Source organism: Melitaea cinxia, chromosome 2 (genome assembly GCF_905220565.1).
Source record: "Melitaea cinxia chromosome 2, ilMelCinx1.1, whole genome shotgun sequence".
NCBI lineage: Eukaryota > Metazoa > Arthropoda > Insecta > Lepidoptera > Nymphalidae > Melitaea > Melitaea cinxia.
The window spans coordinates 18,163,799-18,177,953 of record NC_059395.1 but is presented as its reverse complement, the minus strand read 5'-3'; the positions used below and the strand labels follow the sequence as shown (position 1 = coordinate 18,177,953).

The window sequence follows — 14,155 nt, the reverse complement described above, 5'->3', positions numbered from 1 at the left end:
ACAGTATGGCTGCAACTATAGAGCATAAAATTATTTCTCTTGACATAACACTTTGAGTCATCGAGACGAACAGATCAATGTACTTGGATGAACTTGGCCAAAAAAGCATGAAGATTTCTTTAAATAAACATTCATCTGAATCGATTCGAACTTCATCTCCAAGTGTTTACTTAGTAACAGTCCGCTTTGAATAAATCGATTTCGAATGGGTCTCGACGGTCATTCGAAAATCGACTTTAATAAAGTTAGATAAAATTAAAATTAAAATCTTTGGAGTGTATATTAAATATTAATGCATTTGCTAAAGTAAACGATATTCTTCGTCATTCAACACTCGGTATACTTTCGATTGCCGTTGTTTGGTCCGATGACATCCGCTTTGTATCAACTGTTAAGTTGATTTTGGAGCGCCGCACGAAAAAAATAACCGAACTCGAAACTTAAACGACTTTAAAGCCGTCATAAAATTTATAAAGCCCGAGATTGATTTACTTATTTTAAATAAATCATTATTACAGACAGATTTTAAAAAAGTTATATAAATATTATTTTGTTATGAGAATTTTACAAAAAAGATATTGAATTCTTCCGATACACCTGTGAAATATTTAAATAGGGTATATATGCACTTGAGCAATGTTATTATTCCCATAATTACTATATTCCTAAATGATTTGGGTTATTGTCCAGACGTTGACCCTGTCCATCGATCAAGGCTGGGCGTGTCATGCATCTCGGCTTATGTAAATGCATTACCAGTAATAACAGGTTGAAAAGCAACATCTTCGAACAATATGATGCCATGTTTATGAGAGGTATGCATCTTAACAATCGATGCGTTACCATTGACGCGAAACAGAAATATGTTATTACAAAGTCGGTAACTTTAGAGGTTTCCGTTAAATTTGATGTTTTAATTGCTATAAATCTTGGTTTTTTAAATTGATACTATATTTCTTTTAAGAACTCTATTTGTAACACAACATGCCATATCACACGCACCTAATTAGGAATATTAAGCAGCTGCACCGCATTCTGATGCATCTATTTAACGGTGCAAACGTTAAGTATCACTAAATGTCACGGCATACATTTATTACACCCTTCCTCTCTTACCGCGTCCTCTTTCACTCAACAGACTTCTTTATTCAATTTCGTATGTTAATTGACATCACTTCTCATACTTTCGATAACTTCGTTTTCCAATGTATTGCGTAATGGGAACATCTTGGGTAGTGAACCATTTTATTTTTACAAGATAATTTAAGTTAATTTCAAAAATGAAACATGATTGGAGGATACTCGTTTACCTTTCAAGGGCCGGTGTAATGGCATGCAAATTGCCGATACAGTCAGTCGTAAAGTTTGCTTTGACGACAATGTTGTTTACAGAGAAGTAAATCGTGTCTGCTCCGTCAAAGTATTATACTGTCCGCATACAATTCTGATGTAAAGTCATGCGGTTAATTAGAAATTATAGCTGTTGAATTAAATGGCCTCTATTGAAAATAACGAGATCGCTTCGCTAAATCACTAAGATTAATCACTGACATATTGCAGGACATGGCAAAACATGTTTGAAATCCTAAATTTAAGTGCACGTGTTATAAAATCGACTTGATACTATTCTTTCAGTAAGAAATACTATATTATTCCGATATAAATAAATAAACGGAGATTATTATACAACGCAAACTTAACCGAACCCAGAGTCCTGATAAACCAAATTGTCTCTTTAACTTAATAATTTTTTAAATATTTTTTATTATTTTTTGTCTATTTTTAACTTTAAATCAACTTCATCATCTATTCCAGTGTCGATATTGTCATCCACGATTTCCCGGTTCGTGCGTTAATAAACGGAGTCTCTATGTAAACAGGGCAGGTTGATTCGTTTCGCTCGCCGGTGATCCGAGTTTTAAATGAGTTTGTTTTTTGTCACGGGCCGAACAGACCGAGATAGACGGAAAAATGAAAAAAAAAAAACGATTTTTATTTAAGTGCATCAACAGTAAGATTAAATGATGACGATGTAAACTTGATTTAGGTTGAGAGAACAGTATACACTATTATTATTCATATCTTCGATAATAGCAACGTATCAATGCCAACATTGTTAATCTTTATTAATGCACAATTACAGCAATTTATAGCATTCGCGTGTTCGAAAGATTTATCATTTAAATATCAATTCAATTAAGATAATTATTTGAGTTCGTTGTTACGAAGTGTGTGTGTGTAAATATGCTGACTCACCATCTTGGGTACTGAACTTAAATGTATAATTTTATCACAACTTCAAACTTGTGATTGAAATATATATAAATCCAGATATAAAAACCAGGCATATTCCTAAAAACGAAAGTATTGCGTGCACGCGTTGGTTAGCGCAAATCTGACGCACCATTGTTCGAACGGTAATCATTTACCATTACGTGACGCCAGCGAAAGTAAACACACAATCTATTAGTAAGGTCTAGAAACAAGCGAAAAAACAAACGGAAAACTGAATATCGAGAACAACTTAGAATACATCACCTTTCACAATTCTGCAAAGATGAGCTAAAATCATTCGAGTTGCAATACCGTTATCCAAATGAACAATATCTCGTATGTCAAAAGTGAAATGAAATCATAGCGTTTTGTCTTCGTATTCAATGAGGTATTTAATTAATGACTTCAAACCGTGCTTCATCATATTGCAAAAGCTATAAGAATAGATGATATGAAAGACGGTCTATTAATAAATCATACGAAATATCGCACTGCATGGAAGCGGTCTTACTATATTAGTTACTTTCTATACATGTATATATTAGTTAATTTTCTGTCAGACGTAACGTAACGTGACATATCAATATGCAATAAGCGTTTAAATTGTTCTGTTTAACGAAAAATAATAATTTTAATATTGATGATCACAATAAAGCATAATTATATTAGCAACATTACATATAAATTAAGAACAGCATGCTAATAATATGTTTAATCCATTAAAATAGTTATTTCACAGTTAAAAGTAGAGATTATTTTTCATTATTATCAAATTTAACAATGATTCTTATCGTCTGGTTATCCTCGCCACATTCAAACGCATCGAACTGATATCAGACGTAATCAAAACATTATAGCAGATGTTAGAACGATATTAACCAAGCACGAGCATATCCGTCATGTTCTCCAGTCGTGAGCTCCGACCGCCATTATTTCATTAGACGAATAATTGATAGTTAACATTTATGTTGTAACATTAGATTGATAGCTCGTGTAACGCGTCAAAGTTTCAGAAAGGCTGTCCAAATAACATAAGTCTATTGTGGGTGGCGATCTGCTTTAATTTCTTTTTCATGAATATGTTTCGTTCGGTAAATGATTGAGTACCGTACGATTTATCATTCAATAACAATATATTGGGTAATATACTGATGAGATGTTTTGAATACGGTTGATTGTGAAACGTAGCAATCAGTAGCTGAGTAATGCTTTTCTTTGATGAGGAGTGTGTATAAATTATTAACAGAAACTTTTGAAAAGACTAAATGTTGACGAAGTTTTTATTATTTTTAAATTAGTCTTAATTTTAAGAAAGTAACTGAAACTATAATAATTGGACATATCTTTGCCCTAGTTGTAAAACCGTGAAGACACATGTGGTCTGACAGTTAGGAAGGCCATTAAGAAGAAGGCACACGATGCAAAGCGGTCGAAACGACACGTGCTTCACGGCATCGAGATAGGAAGCTCAGGTGTTTTCACGTATAAAAAAAAACTGGAGGCGAAAATATTTAAACTCTATATACAGAACGGGAGAGACGATTTTTCTTTGTTCCGGGAGCAGATTTTTGATCTTTTAAGGCAATCTAAATTTATAGCTCATATTGTCATCAAGATTCTTCATATGATAGAATGACCTAAGACAAAGTTAAAATTACACATGGTTCACGGCCATCTTTGTATGTTACCTGGAAATTAAGATTTTGAATCGTAATAACTACCACTGATGTAGAAAAATTCATAAAATAAACCTCAAGTCGGCAATTAATCTTAATAGTTTTCAATAATTGATAGTTCTCAAGAGTCCAATACTTGTAATTATTTTCCATGGCGATTAAAGTGAAATTAAATTTTATAGCATGAGTCGGTGTATTCTAAATTTCTAATCACGAATGTTATTACTTATTTGATAAAATGAGCAATATCGATAAATATTGAGAGTCAGTGAAAATTTTATCGACACATCAACGTTGTTGGGAAAACTAAAATTGCTAAATATTGGTACGTAATTGTAGTCAATATTAGTGATTTTAAACAAGACTGGTACATCGTTTTATCTTACACAGATTCAGTTAAATATAACCTTAAATCAAGTCCTTAAGGAAGGACGGAGTTTAATAAAGTAACTTCAATGAGAGCACGAGACGGGTGATAAGGATTTGTAATATTAGGTTATATTTAAACACTAGAAAAATACTCTAAATATTAAGAAAATAAATGGTCGGCAGTCGTGTGTGGGCTCACAGTAAGATTTAAACATCCAAATGCTTACGAATTGCCCATTACCGTGCATAAAACAGATTTAAGACTCAGGTACTGCTTACTGTTTTACCAGTAAGGACTTGGTCGGTTTATGCTAAATACCCATTCAAACTTGGTCGCAGAAGCTCATAATATTTGCATGAAGAAACCTTCATAAGGCAAAGCAAACAAAAGATAATGAGCAAAGTCAAAAGTTACTTAAGAGGAACTATGACGGAACAGGTAAAGTCGGGATTTATTGCTCAGTCGTATTTCAAACATATTATTAATACTGCAGTCCTCTCTGAACTGGAGCTTGGGGTCAACCTAATAAATTAAAGACATAATAAGGTCAAAGCTCAAAATTATTACACGTAAAATACTAACTCATTCAAAACTTTGTTTAAATTATTCTAGTTCTACGATCTACGATCAACAAAAATACTAAACATATCTTTTCAATATATATGTGGAACCGAAGCTGCGCTGAGTTTATTGTTTCAAATTCGCCTAAGCAAACCGGTCCAGGAGATAATGGCACCAAAAAGGGTCGTTCCACGCATGCCTACCGGACAGACCTAAGAGAAATTCCAGCCGAAAATAGTTTTATTTGAGGCCATTTTTAAGAATTTCGCTGAAAGCCTTCACAAAAAATTATAGACGTCCTCTAATTTATGACCAAGCCGCATCCCATGAAGAACATCTCAAACGGATCACCAATTTATAATAATTAAGATAAAAACAATGAAAAATCCAAATTTCAGTTATATCTTTATTATTTTCAGTTATATGTTAATCCATCGTTCAGTTAGTGTTCAGATGAAAGCAGACGCTGATGATTATTGTTATAACAGTTTTGAATTTCGTAGCAGATGCAATACGAATGATGTCGAATGTTAAAAAGAATACAAATAACCGCCTTCGGATAAAGGATAAAAGAATTAATCTTTTTGGTGCGACTACTGACACGATCCTGAGGTGAGAATACTTAAGCATTAAGCTTGTTTATGACGCCATACACGGGGCGAGATTAAGAATCAATTTTTGATATTAAAGCTGAATTAACGATGCGTATTCTTAAACGACCACATTCAGCTTCTTAACATTGCGTATAAATTTATAATAATAACACTGCATAAAATTTGTAAAAGAAAAGGAATTGTGTACGCAATAAAAACATGAAAAATTGGCTTAAGATAAAATTACAAATAATCTTGTTCAAAGTGCACATATTTCTTGGGCTAAGAACGCTGACTACATATCCTGCGTTTCTTTACATAAGATAACTCAACCGGTTACAAAGCAAGTACAGAAATTACATCCTGGCAAAAAATAACTAAACGTTTAAAAATTAAGCCGAGATTATAAAAATTTTCGTTAAAATTGCAAAGGTTGTCAAAGAACAAAAACATGTTCAAAGAGCAACTATTTGAATACAGATACAATCAAGACAAGAGAGCAATTCCCGAAAACGTCATTTGATTTCTCACGCTCGGTGCTAAGTCATCTTAAAACGAATTTGAGGAAGTGAAGGCTATTATCTCTTCGAAATCAAGTCAAACAGACCAAGAAAAGAACGATTTGGAGATCGGTAACTAGAAAGCTGGACAAAAAGCTGAATAATATTATTTCGTATTCGGTCATTCAACAACAAGAAGATAAAAAAAGTACAAACCTTGAATTATAAGACTCAACTTATCTAGAAAAAGAACGAACAAATTTGCATTCTATAATATTTAGGATATTGTGTTGGGAATAAAATTAAAATATTTTTTTATACTAAGTATCATTTACTAATGAAAGTATTTAACTTTGAGATTATTTGCCTCATCATATGTATAAAGATTATCAACGGAACCAAATGATTCATATACTCCACATCGTCTAACTAGTTTTTTTTTTATTACAATTCTCTCGCTAGCGGCGTAACAAGGCAGCTCACGAGGTAATATTAAAGTAATGCATTCCCTCTCCTTTATTATAAACACATTTACTTCTTAATGGCTAGTCTTACCTCAGATATAGAGCAGACACTTGATATTTTTGTTGGAAATTTTAAACGGATGAGTATTACGAAACTAACATTCTTTGAAACTTTAATGATAACACATTATAAATATCAAAAATTACTTTACTCAAGTAGATTTCAAAAGCACTCGCATCTTCATTTTATCACTTGAAATTATGTCATTTAAGTGAGTACTTAACTTCTTAAATACTTTATAAAGCTATTTAAACTATACGAGTAAGATTCGTTAAGTGTATTTTATTAATGTGGATAAGAACGTAACTCTTAAAAAGGGTATTAAGATACCCTGAGTGCTATTAATTTGAAGGTTGTCCAAAATGTCCACGTTATTTAGGTCGGTGACGAGACGAAACTAAAATTACGTAAGTGTCCTTGCTACACTTAACAGCATCTATTCGTATTACTTGCGCAACCTCTCCGTGCGAAGTATCCGCACCTCTTGCTTTATCGCCAGCTACACTAGCAAACCTCGTAATTCCATTTTTGGTAAAAGACGGTTTTGGAGTACTTTTCTACTAATTGTAAAACGTATCACGTAAAAAACATTGCGCACAGAGAAGAAATGGCTAACTAAATATTTATGACCTATTAAATGGTCACAGAAACTGATTGTTGCGCTAGAGGTCCCAAGTTTACCGCACATAATAAATATTTAACAATATTTTTTTTTGACTAGCCCGTGGGCGCTGTTTGGGGTAACCATACTTACTGCTCCGAGAAATGTGGGTTCGATTCCCACCCCGAGTCTGGGTGTAATACAGATATTTATTTTTATATTTATATATGTATTATTTATAAGTATGTTTATCGAAAAAAAAATATGTAGCTATATACCAGTCGGCTGTTACCTATAACACAAGCATTAAGTTGCTTACTTTAGAAAGACGACCGTGTGTGTATTGTGTAGATATTTATTTATTTATATAATAGGCCACATGTGTGTAGTCTGGAAGATTGTCTTTTACGGGATTCCGGAAACACGAATCTCATCCTACCAAGACTCCTATCGTTATTATTATCCTATCGTTTATTTATTTTATGTCTACATCTATTGACGCTATATAAAAAGCTCATGAGCGCATACAGGGTTAGCAAGTGAAGGCGACATCGTAGTTTATTAGTTTAGATTTGTTCGCCACCGAGCTATTCGTTATATTTCGTAAGCATGTAAAGCTCGGTCTCACGTGATCATTTAAAATTCAAGCACTCGAACAGCTCGGATTTCTAATCCCCGCTTGGCTTCGTTTTTTGGTATTGTGTTGTAAGCGATATACTTCGTCAAACTATTGAGTAATTATTGAAATCAATTCCTGTCTTAAAATTGAATTTATAAGTTTTTAAACTTTCATTGCGTTTAACACACCAATATAGGATTCATCTATGACCACGCCGCTTGCAACAGTGACGAAATATCGGGAACTCAAAATAACTTTAATATTACAGAACTTTTTTATTAATTTAACTGTACTGAGCGATTAAATATTCCATAGCTGGGTAAAGACCTTTTTCCTAAAAAAAATTAGATCTTAAAATTCTTAAGCCGCCAAAATTCAATACAAGAAAAAACTGTTAGGTGTCGTAATAATAATACTTGTTCATATCCTATGTTTCTGCGGTTTCTGATGCAAATTATAAAGATTTGACATCATTTTAATTTTATACTAAATATTAATTTAATAGGCAAGAAACTGTCGGCCGATTTTAACAATTTGCCTGTTTGAGAGTTTGCTTACTAACGGAAGGTTAAATTTTATATTAAAATACTATCTCTAGTAAACACAATAGTAGCGTTAAATTTAGTTACTGCACTGTAAACATTCGTCAACCTAGTAACATTAACTTTAGTTCTTATTCTTGTGGATTAACTTTTATTATACAATAGACCTATGTCTAAAATCACAATTGTGCTTTTGTGTGTATGTTGTGTTTCCAATCCCAAAGACACGATGTCATCTTATTAGAGGCGATAAGTGATAAAGCGTTTTTTTTTTATATAATAAAGATGCTAATTTACGTTAATTTTTAGCTTAAGACCTGTAAAATAAAGAATGCGACTTCCTCATAACTTTATATGGTCAAAAATGACCTTATCGCCATTTAATTTATTGAAGATGAAATTGTTTTGCGTTTTCTTATAAAATGGTTATTAAAAAACTGAGCGGAACGTCGGCTTTATCCTTTGTTCTCGTAATCGAAATTTCGGTACACTCCACACGTATGTGAAATTGTCGGTTTTTAGCGTTTGTCGTTAACAAGCCACGTTAAATACGTATTATTATTTACGTGACACGCATGTATGTGTGCCTTGTACGTTCGTAAGAGGTTTTTATAGTGCAATTGTCTGTGTAAGTGTGAGTGAATACCTCGATATGTGATTGTTCATGAGAATTTAATACTCTTAAAATGCCATTGTTTTGTATTCTTTTAAAAATTCGTTATACATATTTACGTTATAAATATATTTGTAAATCTAAAGGAAAAATAATAACGCAAAACTCGTTTCATTTATATAAAACAATGACGACTCTGATTAAGTTATGAAAGTCCAATAACATAAGTATATGAAAACAATACAAAAACTAAACGCAAAAACGCATGTAATGTGGAGAAGTGAGTAATAATAACAAATATTCAAATATTCATATTAATAACATATTATATTATAAGTAGTGTTAAGTACGAGAGTCAATTTGACTCCCATTTGGATCAATTCATTGTCTAGACAAGCAAAACATCCGCCAAGCTCCAAATGAGCTTACATGGCAGATTATGTTCCAACCATTTTCCAATACATGAACAAAGTCATTTCCCAAACATAAATATTTACAGGTTATTTCAAAATAAAATTAGCGCAAATTGAGTCTATAACATATCCTGTGAGATCAATATGATTATTATATGTACATACATGGTTTCCTTAATCATCTTTGTACAAAACAATAAATACATATAGATATATCCATTTCATAATTTTATCTTTAATCTGCACCTCTTAATCCATCCCTTTGTCTATGCTTAGTTATCCCGACCAAAGGCCCATAAACAAAGTAACAGCACAATGGCGCTGCCTGTACCATAAAGCAAATCAAGGAAGCTATCTTAGACGTTTTAAAACCAATCCGCTGTAAAGTTTATTGACCCCTGATACAGATCAGGTCACGCCTTAAGAATTAACAAGAGTCCTCAAATTCTGACTAATTAAAAAAAAAACAATTATGAGAATAATTTAAAAATCGAAAACAATTAAATTTCAATTTACATTTTTTTATTACATGTTTTATTTTTAATCTAATGAAGTTTTTCTATTCTACTTAAAGAAGAAAAAAAAACAATAGCGCTTCTGAAGTCTTCTAAATTTCCTAATATCGATAGGATGAAAACAAAAATGTAATATTTCAATATGCCTAACTTCCAAATCGCTTTTTAATTAGGTACCTATATATGCATATTAACATTATTAAAAAGTATTATATAAATTAACTGTAGCAATAGTGCCAGAGTGTACAGACGAACATTTTATGACTTGACGTATTTAATCATCATTTCAGTATCTATCTAAAATCATTTGCGGTACGAACAAATTATTCAAAATGTGTTCGATAATCGTTAAACAAAAACACATAATTGGCGCCTATGCGCAGGCGCATGACATCAGCGGGATCTAGGACGCCCGCCCACTTCCATTAGCCGACCCGACACTAACCAACACTATCCTACATCACCGACACTCACCGACACTCCAGACACCTATTGTCGTAATCTTTTGATTTTTTTTAAATCTTTTTAAGATTGAAATCTTTGACAGGCGGAACCATGTCACTGAGCTTTTTAGTTAGTCAATAAGAATTTGTAAACGTTTTTATGTCCATTAAAATTTTATGCCAGTATATTCACGGGTTTTAGCGATCGCGATTGGGTTTTAAAGTGCCGATAGTTTATAATCTTTTAAAAATTAAAAAAAAAATTGAACAGCATCTACATATTTTATATAAAATTTTTGTAAAATCATTATCTCATATTTTAGAATGAGTTAGTCATAGTATTTTATTAGCAGCTTATTTTTTATTACACGATAAAAAAGTTACACCGTCAAACCGTTGCGTTAATACCATCTTTTACGCCTAACTCTGTAATTCTTAACCGATATTACATAATAATGGGTTCGAGTGTGCAGTCAAATATATCTCAAAATCTATCTATTTTTTCTGATTGACTTATAATACGATTTACTATTGTAACAACATTTATAGTATATAATCTTCTGTATAACAATTTTGATATTCTGTACATCTCTTAGCAATAAAAAATAAATGAAACATATCAAATTACTAATACTACTAAAAATATTTTAACTGACAGAAAGAAAACATTTAAATCCTCGTATGTGTACAAAAAAACTTTAAATTACACAACACACTTTTCTACAGCAAAGCACCGATATAAATTAAGCAGTTCCCGATAAGAAGCTGTCATTTAATTAATTGTAGTAATTATTCATAATTTATTTCGAGAATCGATTTCAATTCAAATTCGGAGTTAAAAAACACGTTACAATCATCCAGCGTTCTCTTCCACTGAAAGACGTATTGTACTTTTTTATATTATTACGTTTATCTTCGTATTTTGGTGTAAAATAAATATTAAGTAACTAAAAGACAGAGACTGGGGCGGCGTTACTATAGCAAGCGTCACACCTCGTTATCAGATACTCCGTAAAGGGCCACACGTTTTTAATGAGCGCGAATGATGGAAACAAAGACGGCCCATATATGATCATAGACCCTTACTAACTGTTTTTGAAGACTGTTCAAGACGTAAAATTTTGTGATTTCTAGTATTCGTAAGTTCGTTCGAGATTAGACATTTTAAACTTTATCTCCTATCAAAGGATTTTTATTTCTCGAAAAATAATACCCATCATCCTTATAGCTCTCGTAGTATGTACAAAATCATGTCAAGTTTCTCAATTTTATTTATTACTTTCAGAGCGATGCGGATCTAGGAGACAGAAAAACGGGCAGGCATAAGCTTTTCTTTTTCAAAAACGATTTATTATAGATTTTAGTCTTAAAAAATTCTTCAAAATATTTCAAAATGTACCAATTAAGACCGGTTCCAATTTCATTATAAGTATGAAATTATTATTATTAATTACCGTCGAAAAATCGGATAATTGTGTAACGTATCTATTGCAATCGTGTTCAAAAATGTTATACGTAAAAATGAATTCAATAAATATTTATTCATTTGCAATAAAAGCGTAGGTTAGTAGATACCGAGTATTCTACAAGTACGTAGTTAAAAACAATTAAAGATACATTTAATAGCACTAAGTCTCCAGCAGTTAATCAGTGGATAATAAAACCCATCAGAAGTTAATTGAAGAGTGCACTTAATAGCTACGCGAAGTTATATTTAAACTATAACTTAAAGATGGCTACTTAAACGACTCTTTGATTAGCCTCGTAAAAGACCTTTATTACTTAGCTACTTTAGCTGAACGAATGAATTTTCAAAATAATTAAATGGGCGAGACTAGTCAACTACAAGATTATAAAATTATTCGAACGTATAAGCGAATATAGTTATTAAAAACTAAGATAAAATTAAACTATATAGATTTAATATGCTATAAAATTATACTTAAAAAGTCTGCTTATATATTTATAAATACAATTTTACGACTTGCACTTATTAATAAATTTTTATTTTTGGTGGTAATAAAATAAATATGATTTTCAAATTCGAGTAACAAACGGTAGGGGTCATACGGTACCCATTTTGGTCCGCTCGTAATAGGCGACATATAAGGGTATACCATGGAAACAAGCTTAGTGTGAACTAGTTAAATGGACTTATATGTAAATTATATTAATATCGCATTATTCAATTCAAATTACTATTGTTTACTAAACTTTAGTACAGAAATGTTTTGAAGCACTTAAATTGATGTTGGGCAATAAAAATAAAATCTTATGTGTAATATGAGACTTGATCCTTGTATTTTGTTTGGTAAAGTTTAAGCCAATCTTAAAGAAGTAAATCTTTTACAGTAAACGAGAACAAAGCCGACTCGGTTTTTGCTTAGCCTGCTTTCTTTAACGTTTCTAGGACCTGTTCGACCTGTACAACAGGTTTAAATCGACAATATTCAATTCATGTATTTTACAAACGTTTACCATAATAAAATTGTTTTAATAAACAATTAAACACCCACTTATGAAGAGCCGTAGTTAACTATTCGTCATAAAACGGCGCAATACCTATATAATAAAACGTTTGCATCACGAGGACCCTATAATAAACTGCCGCTACAGTGAAAATGTCAGTTTTTTTAAACACAATTAAGACCCTTTGAAGCACAGGGCTTGCACATCTGCCAAAGGGCACACCATCGTATTATATACACCATTTTAGTTTCATTATTATTATTATTATTAACAATTAGTAAGGAAATATATATTATATATATATTAAATTATATTTATGAGTTGATTCGTATTTTTGAAGTTATACTTCTTTACGTACGCTGACTTGGGGAGTAAGCTGGTGAATACGTGACGAGAGCGTTACAAAAGTATGATCGGGCGAGGCGAAGAAAGTTCAGAGGGAAATATAAGTTAGTGAAGATAGAAAGAGAGAGAGTTACGTTTCGAAATTTTTACTTCAGTCGTGTGGTCTATAACACACTCGTTTCTTTTATTTTCAAATCAATCATTTCAAAATTTTCTATTGTTTTTATATTATCTGTGCCTTTGGACTGACAGTTTTAGTTAACAAAGACATACTCAGAGAATGTTCAGTACAGATAAATCGCTTATATATACAAAATAATTATGTGCATATAATACAAAACATGCAAACTTACTTGCAAAAATATTCCCCACGTGGTGACGAGAGACAGGTCCCGCCATTTTTGCATGGAGACGGCGAGCACGACACGAAACCTGAAATAAAATATACATTAATATTTGTGGTGTGTGCAATATAACAATATTATAAGAATAAGGAAAAACACTTTTATTATCTATATTATATTTTATATTTCATTTCTTATCTTTTTTTATTTAAACTGTTACCTGCTTTTTGTATTATACTGTTATAATAAAGCTGATATTAACTGACCCAATACATAAAAAGAAAAAATGTTAAATAAAGCAGACGAAGGATGATCTACCTTCGCGCATTATAATTCATTAAAAACTTTAGGGTGTGTCTGAAAGTTATAGTTTTTATAGTGATAAATGTAGGTATATATTTCATTTTTGAAATAGAACAGAGAAATGTTTTGATAAATCGTATTTTATAAAATAAAATAAAATTATTTGATTTTTTATTAAAGGAAAATATTATAATAACCCAAAGCACGGGAAATACATCTAAATATAGATTTTAGCCTTTTTTGCTTCGTCAGAAAAACTGTTCAACGGTGTTCAACGGTTGTGTACAGTCCTCCTGATTGTAACCGGTTACCGTAGCCTATGGAATCTTATGACAGCAGGAGTGTTATAAGCTCATTGAAGACCCTATCATTGCTGACAACACAGTGCATTCCCAGGTGGGTCAGTCTAAGTATATTATTTTTATCATCTAAATTATATCGGTGGAACA

General features: G+C 31.7%; 1 protein-coding gene across 1 annotated transcript in view; it reads right to left on the bottom strand.

The window, feature by feature from the left end:
• LOC123666223 (neurogenic locus Notch protein) overlaps positions 1-14,155 on the bottom strand; it is a 131,786-nt gene that overhangs the window by 67,564 nt on the left and 50,067 nt on the right. Inside the window, exon 2 of the mRNA XM_045600410.1 lies at positions 13,413-13,491. Coding sequence (XP_045456366.1) covers positions 13,413-13,491 — 79 coding nt within the window. The remainder of the gene's footprint in view (positions 1-13,412; positions 13,492-14,155) is intronic.